Source organism: Mus caroli, chromosome 2, assembly GCF_900094665.2.
Source record: "Mus caroli chromosome 2, CAROLI_EIJ_v1.1, whole genome shotgun sequence".
Classification (NCBI taxonomy): domain Eukaryota; kingdom Metazoa; phylum Chordata; class Mammalia; order Rodentia; family Muridae; genus Mus; species Mus caroli.
In genome coordinates, this window is record NC_034571.1 from 118130510 (window position 1) to 118147007 (window position 16498).

At 41.5% G+C, this 16498-nt stretch overlaps 1 protein-coding gene across 2 annotated transcripts in view; it reads right to left on the reverse strand.

Moving 5' to 3' along the window:
• Fbn1 (fibrillin 1) overlaps positions 1-16498 on the reverse strand; it is a 206071-nt gene that overhangs the window by 94514 nt on the left and 95059 nt on the right. For both annotated transcript variants that reach the window (XM_021156745.1, XM_029472540.1), the window contains exons 7-9: positions 9876-10073; positions 6862-6987; positions 1791-1916 (exon numbers count right to left, since the gene is read on the reverse strand). In XM_021156745.1, the coding sequence (XP_021012404.1) occupies positions 1791-1916; positions 6862-6987; positions 9876-10073 (450 nt within the window). The remainder of the gene's footprint in view (positions 1-1790; positions 1917-6861; positions 6988-9875; positions 10074-16498) is intronic.

Below are 16498 nucleotides of genomic sequence, written 5' to 3' on the forward strand. Positions count from 1 at the left end.
TCTGGTTCAGGTACCTCTGGGCAGACATCTCAGCAAGAATGGGTCATATGCCAGCTAGATCTAGGAAGAGTACCTACACAGGGGGTGTAGACATGCCTTCTCTGGGAAGCCCACAGTGGGACACCTCTCTGTGAACATGATGGAGAAATGGGAGTTCTACATTCTAACTCGAAAGGTTTCAAGGCTACTAATGTTTACATATTATGCTATTAAATATTTTGGGCACAGAACCCAAAGGCTATTAAGAATGGGCAGAGGACTCCAAGCATGAGTTGTGTCCCAGCTGGGTAGTCAAAACCCAGTTGTAAACACTTGACCACATTATGAAATGTGTACATATAATTAGCAGATGGATGGTTTCTCCTTCAGAGCAAAGCTGGGACCTACGGTTGCCAATGGCAAACTTTTAACAGGCTAATGACTATTATTTTGCAAATTAACTGATACCATGTGGTTACAGTTCTAGATGGATAGCATGCTATCAGTGAGTCAGAGACTCTTTTTTTTTTAAATATTTTTTATTACATCTTTTCCTCAATTACATTTCCAATGCTATCCCAAAAGTCCCCCATACTCCCCCCCCCACTTCCCTACCCACCCATTCCCATTTTTTTGGCCCTGGAGTTCCCCTGTACTGGGGCATATAAAGTTTGCATGTCCCAATGGGCCTCTCTTTCCAGTGATGGCCGACTAGGCCATCTTTTGATACATATGCAGCTAGAGTCAAGAGCTCCAGGGTACTGGAGACTCTTGATCCTTGTGGTAAAATGAGGACTATCAGGGCTGAAGTTACAAGCTGCCATCAGGTTATTGGCAGCCCTTGATTTACAAATAGCATCATCAGAGAACTTGAGTTTGGCTCCCAGCACCTGTGTTAGAAGGCTCACAACTTCCTGTTAACTCCAGCTTCAGGGAATCCAACACCCTCTTTTGTACCCGTGCTCACAAGCACACAAAGTCACATACACATATAATTCAAAATAATGTAAATTAGTTTTAAAAAGAATAAATTACACCTTCATTTAATTTTCTGTCTTTAGGCAAGTAAAACATCACAACAGATAAGAGCAGACCTGCTCTGTGTGGAGTAGAGGGTGTGTGTGTGTGTGTGTGTGTGTGTGTACAAGTATGTGTGTGTGTGCATGTAGGATGTGTGTGTGTGCACGTAGGAAGTGTGTGTATGTGTGCATGTGTGTATGCGTGTGTACAAGTGTGTGTATAAAAGTGTGTGTGTGCACGCGTGTGCGTGCGTGTGTGTGTGTGTGTGTGTGTGCATGTGGTATATTTGTGTGTGTGTGTGTTGTCTTACCTGGAGTGTGTATATATGCAGGTACTGACATGCCTGCAGTTTATGTGGAAGTTTTGGATACAAATTGAAAGTCACTAATTTCCATTCCTGGTGAAAAGTACCTGAGATGCTTAAGCAAGAATGTTACTTAATCAAATCACTATTTTAGGAAGGTAAGCCTGGCAAAGCAGATGTGTAGAAGCCAGACCCAGTAAAGATTATTGCAAAATCTTAGACTTAGATTAACAAAGATTCTGGAAAATGGCTAAATGTAGTCATGGAGAGACAACATGGCTAGATAAAGCATGACCGCACCTTAACTCACAGACAGACGGCATCTACAAATCCATAAACAAGGACACAGAACTTCTGCTAGGTAATAGGCTCTCTACTCTTGAATGCATTTCCAGAAATGACTGGTCCCATTAACAAACTTATTCAGAGAGATGTTCATTGTGGTCTATGAATAAAAACTGTGCCCACCATTTGTAATTAGACCCACCTACACATCTGGTACCATCGGGAGAGGTGTAAAAACCAGGGGGACATTTGCAGAAGTAGCTGCTGACAGTGTTTGTACATTCCCCGCCATCACAGACTCCAGGAATGGTGCTGCACTCGTCAATATCTGCAATAGAAAATGGAGTTCTTGTCATCTGGGGGCTGCAATATGAAATTTCACGGTCACACAGATTGCTTCTGAAGTCAAGCCCCCAGATAACAGCTGTCCAGAGAAGAGCCGATGTAGACAGACATTCCCGAAGGATTTACCAGATTCAAGAAAGGGAGCCAAATAAACTTACCGTCTCTAGAACTGAAACTAGCAGACTAATAGCCTGCTAATATTTCAAGTGCATTTGTCTTGAAAGCTTGCTCTCTCTTTCTCTGCATATTTTGTACTAGATTAAACTCCTCCGCTAATTATTCTATATGCTCCATCATCTTCTGTATTTGTTCTAATCAAATTTCCCACAAGGCAGATATTGTAATCCCTCAGAGAAGACCTAGTGGCCTGAGCACTGGTTGGGAGTTGCTGACCTGTGGTGACCAGACTAGGGGTAGGAAGTACCAACTTGGTTTTCCAAAGGCACATCCAAATAACCACAGTAGTGCTCCTTTGTTGGGAAATGTGCACTTGGTGAGTGAACTCCAGACAATGGGATGTTCTAGTCAGCTTTCCAACAGAAGGACTGCCTGCTCCTACTGTTGGAGATGTGGTCAACAGACTGCCATTGACTTTTGGTCCTGTAAGGCATCATGGAGCTGCACACAACTGCCTTGCCTGAGGTCACATCCTTTCCAGGTACCCCATATCTTATAGGAAGTCATGGAAGATGAGCATTTCTAATGGTGACTTGACTCTGCACCACCTAGGTCACTTACGCCACACTGCCCGCTGTGGTCAATTGATGAGGTCACATGATCTCTCCTCTACTCCTGCCACTTCTCCCTCTCTCACACACACACTGATCCTAAAGAAATGCCTTAACGAATATCTTAAATGCCACAGAAGCCAAAGGTGATTGGCTGCTAGGGCTCATTAAGGTAAAACAGGATGAGAGAAATTGTTGCATGTGGAGGTTTGAATTCCTTAATATTTCCTCCCCAGTGGTCTGCTCTCATTAGTAGACAGTGGTGGAAATGCCTTGTGGGAAGGGCTATGTGCTAAGGGGTTCCCCCAAAGTCACAGGCTAGACTTCTTCCTCCTGGTTCATCATCTTACAGGCTCCTACAACTCCATGGTTATCTCATTTTACTAGAACTTCAGGCATCCCAAGTAACAGAATCCAAAATGGTGACTTGAGCAAGATTTCCATAAATCAGTCTGTATCAGATGCCACTCATAAAAATATATGTTTGATAGGCCTGCTGGGTACAGTGGGATACACACACACACACATACATACACACACATATACATCTATATGTATATATAGATGTATAGTAATATATTATATACATATAATATATGCAGATATAAGTATGACATTATTGTGGTAAAGAGAAGTCCCAAGCACTCTAACTCACATATCAGGGAGTGCATGGATGTAGAGACCACATGGTAAAAATTACTTTGCCTTGTACTCTGCTCTTAAGATTCCTGGAGGCTATGCTGATGATAATCTAAATCCCCAAACATTAAAAGTTAACCATTAATTCAAATGAGTTCTTCCAGATATAAAATGTAATCCCTTAACTACGTATTTTTAATTTCTTAATTTCCTCCCACAGTAAGCTTGGTTTCCAGGAGGCGAGGGCACCTCTGCTCCTTCAGTACAGGAGCTTTGCAGTCCTCAGAAAAACCAGCAAAGAGGTTTTGCTGAGAATCAGCCTGCGAGCTCTGATCCTCTTTCTCGAATCCCAGCTATAAACTTCCATCTTTGTCGCTTAAAATATTTAAAATCTAATATTGAATCACTTTGGTTTATTCATTTACATTTCAACTGTTCTAAACTGTATACATGTATTAAACCATAGTTAATATGTTTTATTGAGGTTTTAGTAAAAGAAAGGGAGAATTCTGAAGAGGAAGCTCAAATGACAAGCATTTCAGTAGAGCAGCCTGTGATGGAGCAGTGGTGGCTGTCATCTCAGAAATTTGCTAATACTCACTGGACTGAAGTGGCTCTTTTGTTTTTAAGATAATTTAAGAACTACATAGTTTCTTCCTTTCAAAGTCAAGGGAAAGCACACTTTAAAAGCCAGCCACAGTGCCAGTGACACAGCTCAGCAGGTAATGGTTCTGGCTGCCAAGCCTGACCACCTGAGGTTGATCCCCAGGACCCACGCAGTGAAAGGAAAGAGCCTGCTCCTGCAAGCTGTCCTCAGACCTGCACATGAGTGCTATGGGTGCAGGACACATACAGGCACACAAACCTTTCCTCTTCTTAAGTTGACTACCCCAGGTATTTTGTCATAGTATTGAAAAGCTAACTCTCATGCAGCTTTCACAAAGCATGCTAACAATGAGGACCCTGTTATGCCAGACTCTATTCCTGGCTACACATAGGATTTGCTGTTCTCTTTGCATTTGTGTGCTCAATCTGCTAGCATCCCTCCCTTGACCACAAAGGACAGCCTGTGTTCAAATGGTGCCATTCTCCAACCTGCAGAAGGGTGTGGGAAGACTTTCTTATGACATTTCTACCAGGGCAAAACAGTCCAACTTTATTCCAACCAGTCCCAGGCTAGAGCAAATATAGCAGTAACAAGAAAATATCATATCTGATGTCAATTTGCATAGAAAAATAGAGACAGGAAAAACCACCACCAAAATTTAATATAACTGTAGGTAGCAGAGGAAAGATGAGCTCTCACCAAAGAGGTCTGTTCTCTATCTTGCTATAGATTCCAATGTGCAGTTGAGAATTTGTTTTTATTGTCAAAAATATTAATTCTCAGGTTGAATTTTTGATTTATTAGATATATCACAAAGTAGGTTTCTTAGGATTAATAAAAATAAAAGATTGAGTTCCCTATTTTTTCTGTGTGAGCATTATATCTGAATATTCTGTGTGATGCACAACTATGACTGTTTCTGTTAGCGAGCCTAATCAAGCAAAAAGCAAAAGGCAGAAAAACAATTTTTGTTCAGGCAGGAAGTACTCTGATTCTAAAAGACAAAACACAGGCTAGACAGGCCATATGGTCTCCATTGCCTTTAGTCTTGAAGCTGACTATATCTTTTGTTGCTCAATATGGTAAGTAGAGAAAAGCTTAAAAATGTGACACACAGACTGTTGTTGATGTGGATTCTGCATGCAGGAAACCTCATTACATCAACACAAAAGATACCTTTAAGAATGGCTGAATATCCATACCAGAATATTGTTAAATAGTTTCCAAGCATTAGGAATTAAAATAAATGCTGGGCATGAGAACCTTGCCTTTATTCCCAGAACTCCAAATATGGAGGCAGGCAGACCTCTACCAATTAGAGGCCAGCCTGGTCTATGTAGCAAGTTTCAAATTAGCCAGGATTACATAGAGTGGAGAAGGAGACAGCCTGGTCTATAAACATGTTTCGAGCTAGCCAGGACTACAAGAGAGCAGGGGTGGTGGTGGGGAGAGAGAGAGATATGTCAATACAATATAGTGGATTAACGTCAGCATGAGAGTCAAAATGAACCCTTGGCAGCTACTTAACAGCCTCAAGACACTCAACATCCTCAAGACACTCCCATCATTTACAATGTGGAAAAGCAGACAGACCTCTGCCCCTGTCAGTACCAATACTCTCTACTTCATCCTGATGTCAACAGTTCCTAAGATCAGTCCCCCTGGAGAAAACCAGTCTTATTGTTCTTTAAAACATGAGATGTTTTTATGAAGCCCAGCTTCAGGAAGGAAGTAAAACTGTCTCATGGTTCTATAGTTGAAATAACTGATATTTTATATATTATATATGATATATTTTATATATGCCATACAAATTTCATATATATTATAGATGATATTTTATGAAGGATATATTTATATATGATATATCATATATATCTACATATGTGATATAAATAAAAATATATTCTCAATTGCAACAGCAATTATAAATTATGCCAATTAATAATTTTAAAAACCATTGAAACCCACGAAGGAATTCTATGACAACTAGGTTATTCCATTCTGGGCAAGTCATATTAAATGTCTGACTATGGTTTATTGATAGTACTTCACATCAGAAGCTGTCTTCTGTTGCTTTGATAGACTGGGAACTCATGGAGGTTAAGAACCCAAGGATAGACTTGTTCAACAAAAACCACAGACTTCTAATTGAAACTTAGGCCACAGCCGGAGGATGGATGACAATAAAGGAATGGCCTTGTCTGAGCTTGACCCAAGATGGAGCTTTGCTTGTTGCTCCAAGGTTGTCAGAACACACTCCATCAATTCAGCAAGGAGAACTGAGAGCCATCTACATATTTCCGGGATGCTTGCATCTCAAAAACAAATCACTTCCCCGGAAGGCAGCCTGCTTCTGCATATAACAGCAGAGCTAGATGTAAACATGTCCCCTGTGTATACATTTTAGAAGCCTGCTCTACAAACGAAACAGAAATAGAAAAATCACATCAGCCTGCTTTTTTGCTTGGCTTTTCATCCAGTAGATATCAAGGTCCAGAAAAGAAAATCCTAAGCTCTAACTAAGAGCACAACTATTTATGTTACTAAGTCACACACACCCCTCAAAATTCTACATTTAACTAGAAAATATCAGTGGTATCATTTTGAATGGTATCTAATAGTCAACTTTAAAGTCATGCCTCCAAAACTATACAAAACACACGTCTTGAATACTTTAAGCCAAATTTCAGTTGAAAATATTTCATGTTGTACTACTTATTTGATTCAGATGCGCCTCTCATTTTGTTTCTATAAAAGCAGAACAAGCTGCAGAGGCTTTTCTGGTTCCATGAATGGAAGATGCATAATTTCTGTCAGACTGTCATATTTCCAGCCTCCTGGGAATGAAAAACCCAGAAGGTCTAGGGTTTAATGTGCTAACAAGCTTGATGCCGATGCCACCCTGTCTGTCTTCCTCATTCTCTTGAGCTGCAAGCCATGAGGTTGCTTACCTTCACATTTTTGTGACACTTCATTAAATTTGTGTCCAGCGGGGCATTTGCACTCAAAAGATCCAACGGTATTAATGCAATTTCCTCCTTGACACAGCCCTGGGATGGCCTGACATTCATCCACATCTGTCAAATTTGGGAAGAGAGAAAGATTCATTGAAGAATAAAATGTAATAGTTTATCCACAATTATATCACCATGTTTATGTCAAAGGAACCCACCACAGCTTTCAGGATATGACAGCAACTGTTATAATACATTATGTAAACAACTAAGTTGTTAACATAGCTTAGTCAATAATGCTCAAAGAGAAGTCCTGTCTTCCCATAGGCAGAGGAGGTCATTCTACTAAATGCGGGGCTTCATCATACACAGCCAAGTAGAATATACAATGATTAAAATGACAACCTTTACTGTGTCATTTTCACCTTCAGATTGCCAATAATAATCAAAAGTATCTAAGACATCCTTCAAAGGCAAAATGTGATGCATGTCTATTAATAAAGCTATCTTGAAGTGTTACAGTCACACAAAATTTATTTGAGATCGCTGAGATTGCCATGTGACAGCTAGTGTCTTCATATTCCCTTCTACCCTCTGGAAAATTGTCTTGTGCAGGAAAAGTTCATCGGGGCCAGAAACGAGAGCTGTGCTGGAGAATGTGAGGGTTCAGCGGTAGACCCACCCACAAGAACTTGTACCAGGGAGGACCTTTGAAAGCTAGGATCATGTCCCTCCCCATCACCACTAATTCAGAGAAAGCCTATGACTGTTCACTAGTCTATGGCTACTGTGATAGCAACATCCAGCCCCTGGTTCTCACCACAACCATCCTAGTAATGAATGTGTTTTATTCTTCAACAACATGGGCTTCCCCGCAGCAGACTCAATCCACTATGCTCAGTGCCCTTTCTAAGAACCTAGAGACTAGCCTCTGGTTCTATATATAGTCCTAAATTAACCTTTCCAACAGAAACCTCCTCCTCCATGGTGTTGGCTGCCTGGATTCCATTGTGAAGACAATGTATACAAGTGTATTCTCTCAGTTTCTTCATTTGGAAAATACTGATTCAATAAAGATCCCCAACAGGAGTTAAGTATCTTTGTCTTAGACTGTCTTGGAGACATTAGTGAGCACAGTATCTTCCCTAGGCCCTGATGGTATGAGAAGCAACAGAGAGAGTGACATTTCCAGGCTCTTACCCTATGCTGCTGGGGAAAGCCACCCCACAATTAAAGGAGAACCAGAGGAGAAATATTTGTTTGGAATAGAAGTGTCACCGTTTTAATAGAATGTTCTGACCTACCAATGACTATACTGAAACAATTGTGATTATATTCTACAGCCAGTTTCATTTTTGTTTTAGATCAGGGTTTTTCTGAATGTTTATTAAAACATGATTTGAAATCACAACTTTATAGTCAGAGAGACAACTCTAGATAGTCTTGTTGATCATGAGTTTTAGCCAATATGTAGGCAGTTCCCCATTGACCATGAACTCCCAGACTATGCCTGTACATCTGTGTCTAACAACACATTTGCCCACAGCCTGCATCTGGCCCAAGGACTAAAAACACCAGTGAGAGGACACCCTGGCTACATATAACACTTCGAGAACCTCCTCCATCAAAAGAAAAAAGTTCTTTTTGCAAGTGACCATATAAGCTGCTATTTTGAAGCCATGGGTTTTTGCCAAACAAATGTTTAGTATTCCCCACCTAGGTGTTGATGGACAGTCAAGAAGGGACAGGAAGCAAATCTAGGGGAAGTCCAGACTGTACGAGAGGACTAGCAAGCTGAGGAGAATCTATCTGCCTTTCCTCTCTTCTCCTTCCCTGTCTCTTTCTTCTGCTGGTTCCCAGACCTCTGACTGGAAGCTGGGAAGTGAGGATCTGTCTCCCTAGTCACTGTCAACAGCTCATGGCTATTAGCAACTTCAAAATATAATGACCAACAAATTCCTCAAAACTCAAGGAGACTTTCTAAGAAGGAGGGGGAAAAAATGACATCAAAAGAGATGCCTGCTCACATCAGTCCTTTGCAACTCTAGGATTTTAAAACAGTGTCTTTTGGCTGCTCCCAGACATTTAGAGGGGCACATCCAAGGGCACGCAGAGGAGTCTGAAGCCAGGCACAATCAATCTAGTGCTGCCCACCGCACACACAGATGAGAGCAGCTCGAACCCTGTCCTGAATCCTAATCTTCAGAATGAACACAAGGAACTGAGCCAAGCTACTACCTAGTTGCCTCAGAAAAAGCATATTTTGTGAGTTTTATGAAAATACTGCCGTTGTCTAAAAAAAGCACCGCAGCCGTCTAAAGGAAGCAGAGATAGCCTGCGAGTTTTCAGGCCCATCAGTTTAGAGTGGAGTGGCCTCTGCTCACTTCCTCCTCTTTCCTGCCAGACATCCAGACAATGGAAGAATTTACACAGCTGGGGGAGCAGAGGCAAAGCCAAAACCAGAATTCTAGGGGAGGGCAGGAGAGTCCTAAGACAACATCTGGGGGCATTTAAAACAGTGAAGCCAGTTCTAACTTATTTCTGACTTGTTAAAAACAAACAAGCAAACAAACAAACAAACAAACAAGCCATAATGTAGCATGTCAAATGTCCAGAGGAGCAATTTTCTTTAGGTCAGTTAAGTGCAACCTGGAGCTCAGGCCTCTAAGAGTTTCAGATGAAGAGAAAACAACAACAACCACTACCTTGTTCGCTGTGTTTCTACAAGGCAGCGCCGTTAGGTACAGCGTAGCCCCAACACAGTTTCTACGCCTGAGCCAGAGCACACGGAACCACTCCTGGGCCAGAGGGGCCTGCTGGCCAGACAGACTTAGCAAACCTTCCGGACTCCAAGAATCTGGCTACTGAGGCTTCAGCTGTACCCGGAGGCAGGGGATGGGAGTTCTCAGCAGCTGAGCTGTCCCCCTCCAGCGGGGACTAGGGCATTTTCAGCAGCCCGGGCGTGGCCCTCTATTGAACAGGACTGTTCCTTGTTAATACTGTGGCTTTACCTTGACAAGCTCCAGTGCGGATGTTGGGAATGAAACCGCGGCGGCAGGGGTGAGGCTGGGCAGGACACATCTCACAGGGGTGGCCCCAGGCTCGGCCCACGGTGGCACAGCAGAGTGTTTTGGTGCAGACAATCCCGCTGAGCTGTCCCTGGCACATCTGGTTGCTTACCACAGTAAAACACGGGCCTGTTCTGTAATCTGAAAGTAAAGAATAAGAGATTCGTCAAATCTCAGAGGAGAAAGGGCCAGCACAGAAGGGGCAGCTGTGCCCCATCCTGCAGCTCCAAGTTCAGACAAGAACTTCCGGCAGCTCCCACATCCTTGGCTCTGTGTAAAGTCTGAGTAGACCTTTCCACCCCTAACTTCCATTTTTCTCACCTACAAAGGAGGGGAAAACATTGGTTCCTGTCCATTCAAAGATGCCCTTGTTAGAATCAGATAAATTTAGGGAAATTCCTTATAAGCCTGAATGTTGAGGGAAACACAGCATCCTGGTATTACTATCCAATCAGCTGGTCTAGAAAATACCTAGGTATCTATATTGCAGCAGCCTTTCATGTACCATTATATTTCAGTGGCATAGAATTCATGTGTCAAAGGAACATATGAACTCCGTGGTCATTGCTATCGTCCATAATTGCTAAGAATGGAAGCTACCCGTGTGTCTGTCAGCTAATGAATGAACTGTGGTAGGTATGTTCCACTAAGTATTAGTCAGTCATGAAAAAGATAGAATCCCACCATTTAAAATCAGTGGGGTTTTTGATTGATGATAAATTAATTAGGGAAGCACAGAGAGGCAAGTGCCACAGCCTGTCGTTCCAAGGTGGGGTTTTAAACGTTACCATGCAGAAGTTTCGAGTAGAACAGTGGTTCCTAAAAGCAAACAGGGCGAAGGGAGGGCTGGGGAGAGGTTATCTTTGAGTGCCTGTTAGCACAATGGTTGACTGCAGACAGCACTAATGGAACGTGCATTTCAAAAGCTAGAGAAGAGAACACTGAAAGTTCTGTCAAAGAGAAATGCTCAATGAAGCAGACATGTTTAGACTGATTTAATATTTGATACATGTGTGTGCGTGTGCGTGTGTGTGTGTGTTTAAGGGGACACTCTCATGCCATGGCATGCATGTGGGCATCTTCCACCATGTCCATCCCTGGTCAAACCTAGGCTTGGCGGCAGGTACCTTTGTGACTGAGACCCCACATCCCCGGTCTAAGCAGGCACACCACTTCACTGTGGGTACATATTGTACTCTACTGGCTTTTCATTTTTTAAATTAAAAAAGATTTAAAATAATTTAAAAATAATTTTGCCTACAGTTGGATTTTAGGCAGACCTTGATACTTTATATAATGTGCTGGATCGTTTCAAAGCTTGCCATCTTCAATCAATAGGTTCTAAGTTTTACAAGGAATTAAAAATTTAACAATTATCTACTGACTAAAATCTCAGCCTTCATTTTGTTCTCCCAAAAAAGAAGTCACTGAACTCTGGGGTTGAATGCCACAATATCACTCATATACAATAACTATGGAGACAAAACGGGACACGGAAGTCATTTTTACAAACATGGCCCCATGAACATTTAATAAGTTACTTATCTATTTTATTTATCATTTTAAACATTAGCACACAAAATAATGGGTTTCATAGCAGGATTTCCATACATTCATATTGTATTTCCCCCTTTATTCCGTTACCATTTCTGTTCTTGTTCATATATAAGTAAATGAAATATACATATATACATATATTTTAATATATGTATGTATATGTTGAAAAATCTACATTCTACATCTGAGAGAAAACATGCAATAGTTGTCTGAGTCTAGGTTGTTTTGCTGTCATAAGATCTCCAGCTCCATCCATTTTCCTGAAAATGACATAATTTTGTTCTTCTGACTGAATGACACGTTACTGTTCATAGATATCACATTTGTTGATTCCTAAGCTGCTTCTCTAATAGGCTATTTTGGTGCCCCAACAAGCAAGATGTGCAGGTGTCTCTCAGCGTGCTCACTTAGACCTTTGGGGATATGTGCCCGGGAGTGGCAGGGCTGGACGCTCTATGCTGAGTTTGACGAGGCAGCAGCACAACCATTTCCATAGTGACTGCATTCACTGACATTCCCGCCAGCAGTGAAAAAACATTCCTCCCCCCCGCCCCCATCCTCACCAGGTATTTGTGGTTTTCTGTTTCCTATTCTGACTGGGTTGAGACAGAATATCAGCATTTTAGTTTAGAACTGCTTTTTGCTGGTGGCTAAAGAATATGTATTGCATATGTTCATTTGCTGTTTGCATTTCTGTTTTTTTTTTACACTCCATATTTTATTTGCACTTCTTCTGAAAGCTGTCTAACCAGTTAATTTGACTTTTTATCAATTGCATGACTTGGCATTTTTGACATTTAGTTCTTTTAATTCTTTATATATTATGGATATCAATTTCCTGCAGGCTGTCTCTTGACTCGACTAATTTTTTTCTTTTATTATTCAATATTTTATCATGTACTTTTATTCAAGATGAAGAAAGTACTTTAGACAATCAGGAAAAGGCAATGAGACATAAATAAATCTAACTGTATACAAACTATTATATATGATTATATTATACATAATCGACCATGTGTGTGTTACTTAAACCACAACATAATGATAATCTGATTATAATCTTGTTTGCAAGATAAAATCTTGGTTCTCTTTCAGCAAATGTTACCCAAAATATTCCCCAAGCAATTAAATACTATTCCAAAATATGAGTTTTAGTGTTGCCTAGTTTTCATCAAGCTATGATGTAATTTATTCAATCATTTTTTACTGTGTATCATCGAACTCACTTCCAATTCTTCATTATTATGCATATCATTCAATGTGTTTAGCTCATGCAACAACCATCAAGATTTGTCTCACTTTAAGTATCTTAAACCAAGGCCAGAGTCATACACTATTCCTATGCAATGGAACAAGGCAGAAGATAGTCTCGTCTCTTCTTTTCTGCTAATTTACTAAGGCAAGTACAAATGCTTTAGCACGCCATTCTCAATATTGTTTGAAAAGCATAAAGGAATGTGGATTTTAACCAATGAGTTTGCCTTTATCACTGCTTGGATCTGTGCTCATTTTAATAATATCCTATGGAGTATCATATGCATGAGTGGTGGAAGAATTCAGAGTAACATGAACATGGTGTTTGTGGGTAAAACCAGCAAACATCAGGAATATCACATGATGCCAAGAAAGGCCAATTCGACTATGCATAACACTGGTTCTGGACCTGGGGTGTGAATGCCTGGTTAGAATCTCTTCACACACACACACACACACACACACACACACACAAGTCCAAAAACCCAGAAACTTCACAACTTTTCCAAGGTCAAAATGAAACATTGAAACCCATGGAGCAGAGAGGACACTTGTTAATTTCCACAGTACCTATTAGGCAATTTTAGAACACAGGGACTTATCTTCGGTATTATAGTGGATACTTGGCAAATAGCTCGAGTGCACAGAATAGAATCTATAGACTTCACACACGTCTACACTAGAAACTGACAGCCATAGATGAAGTAATTTTGGAATCAACTTAGAAGTTGTTTGCTTGACAGCGCCTGTTGGCAAGCGTACTTGAGATCCATACTTTCTGGGAAAATGGATGATTACAGAGAGGGTATCGTAGTCTGGGGGAAATGCAATTGCAAGTAGAAATCTCTTGAAAGGCAAATGATGTATTAGCAGGGCTTTAAAATGTCATTCTGATTTGGCAGCTTGTGGTTTTTAGTAAGTTCTGTTTAGTAAGTTTAGCTTAGCTCTGTTCTTTAGTAAGTTTTAAAAGTTAACCCTGTTCCTACTCAATATTCCAACCACAGAAGAACTTTACCTACACACCCATTTCTTTACCAACAATCTAGTTATGGATAACTCTTTCCATGGCTCCTATGTGATACTAAGCTAAATTTACAACTATTTTAACATTTCTTCACATATAGGTCAGTGGTAGGAAGAGAGTGTCTCATGGACGCTGTTGGATTCAACAGAAGTTATTATTCTTAATGAAGTAGAACATGGTATTAGAAAGCTTTTCTATGTGCAAATCTCTCTATAACTACTTCCTTATAAGAGCTTCAACAACTAGGGCACCAGGCCAACTCTTCCAAAGTTGGTTTTTTTTTTTTAAGTTAAAATGCAAGATTAGTTTTTATCTACTGGTTTCCCTCACTTCTGGGACATCTTGCCTCTCTGCAGTCCTTTGTGAGTGGGTAACACAAGCGCTGCTTGACCGTTAGTTTGCCCTCTAAGATTGAGAGGCTTTTGTTCTGTTGCTTTAATTTTGTCCCACCAGAAAGAAGGTCCAGAGGTTAAAAGCACGTACTGCTCTTGCAGAGGACCTAAGTTCACTTCCCAGCACCCAAGTCACATGCTCAAATAATCTGCAACGCCAGCTCCAGGGGCATCTGATACCTTGGGTCTCAGCAGATGCCTGCACTCATGGGCATATACCCTCCCCCCCACAAACCTACACTTAAAAATAATTTTAAACTGTATTAGATTTATTGAAGAAGGGGGATATGGTGTGTGTGTCATCATGCACACAAGTAGAGGTCAGGGGACATATTACGGGAACTGGTTCTCTTCAACTACCATGTGGTTCCTAGAGACTGAACTCAGCTCATCAGACTTGGTGACAAGCACCTTTCCCTACGAAGCCACCTCATCTAGGCTGAAGTTCAGGCCATACAGCTGTGGTCCTGGATGCTGAGCTCACTCCCACATCTGCAGCTCAGACCGCTTGGACTGTAGAGTTGGTTCTCTTGCCTTCATAACCAGACTTCACCCTGACGCAGACTCATCACTTACAGGCAGAGTGCTCCTGCGGTCAGTAAATTCTTGTCGCTCTTGCCCAGCCACCGAACCGCAAGCTGCAGAGATTCCGAGGGATGTAATTTTGGGTACTAGACTCCAATTATTTAAAACCCTTCCTTTCCTACAATTACATATAGAAGATTAAGATATCAATTTATTCATGTCAGAGAAAGTCAGACCAGCCATGATCTTCCCAAGAAAGCTGACCAATAGAATTTTAATTCATCCTCAGAGGGAGGAGTTCAGAAAGCTTCGAAAGGAAATCAAAAGGGGGAATTCTCAGGACTGTAAGCAGAAGCAGCCTTGGGGCTGCTGTTGCTATGTCTTGTTCCTGTCATTTACCCTGGGCTTCTGCGAAATACTGGTGCCTAGAGCCCTGCCCCTATCCCAACCAGCCTCGCCACGGACTCATTCTACAGGTGTGTCATGCAATATTCTATCATCCAACAGATGTTTAGTAGTAGATCAATATTAAAACGAAACATTCTTCTGCGAGCCTTTTGGGTCTTTCTGACCAACAAGTCCTAAGGAAGTATCCCATATTTGGCACTGGAATTGTTCTTGGTTAACCACTAGAACTTAATGGTAAGATCTTATTGCTGAAGACACCACACAGCTTGCTTAGAAGACAGAGGGAAATCAGGCTGAAACTGAACTAGAAACGTCCTCACTAATGGCTGCCTTACTATGATGTTACACACAAGGCTACCAGGGGTGAGGGGGAATCACCAACAATCTTGCCCAGGTGTGCATGCCCCTGCTCTGACACTAACCTGCCAGGTAAGATGTGTTCACTGGTGCAATAGCTGCTTGACTGTGGTGGTGACAACCAACTGCTTTCTGATTGGATCTGAGGCCCACTCCACAGGAGGGATCTCATGCCTAGAGCTGTGGACCAGGTCAAAGGAGGTCACAGGCCTAAGGGGGTGAATCTGCTGCTTTCCTTTTCAAAAACCATCATGTTGTCAAACTGCCCCCTAAACATTTCTGTTTATATCCATAGGAAACCTTGATCAGAGAGGCTGCTTTTCTGCAGCAATGAATTCAGAGGTCCACAGCTGGTCAAGGTGCTGAGAACAAATGAGTGTTCTCGGTTCCAAGAATATCTGTGTCACCCCTTCAAGGCTCAGAAACATCTGGAAAGAGGGTCTGGAAAGAATGTCAGGGCCAGATGATAGAGGGGAGGATTGTGAAACACTATTGTCTGGGAAGGATGTGGCCAATGCAATCTTGTTCTCACGGCAACTGCAATTGCTTGCTCTGTGACTGCAGAGGACGAGGCCTATCACTAGGGGAGGATTTCATGGAACCTAGCCCCTCTCTGAGAAACCACGTACACTGACAGTTCCTGAGGGAGTAGAATCATTGTCTTCAGTGGTGAAGTCACTGGCGAGTTCACCATGCTTCAGTGGTTGGCTCAACACCACACCCTCATGACCAGCCCACATAACAAAATAAAAAAAAAAAAAAAAGGACATAAAAAATGAAAGAAGGACTTTTAAGAGAGGGGTTGATAGTGTTGGGAGAGAGATAACAGAGGGTGGACAGATAATGCAAGCAGAATGCACTACACGCATGTATAGGGCTGTCAAAAATACATTTAACTTAAAACAGGAGTTCTGGAGATGGTTGCCTCACAAGGGGAATTTACTGAAAGCCACCAAATGGCCTGTCTAAAATAGTCACAGTGATAAGTTTTATTTTATGTGCATATTAGAATAAGAAAAACCATTGTACTGTATACACAAAAGCATCTT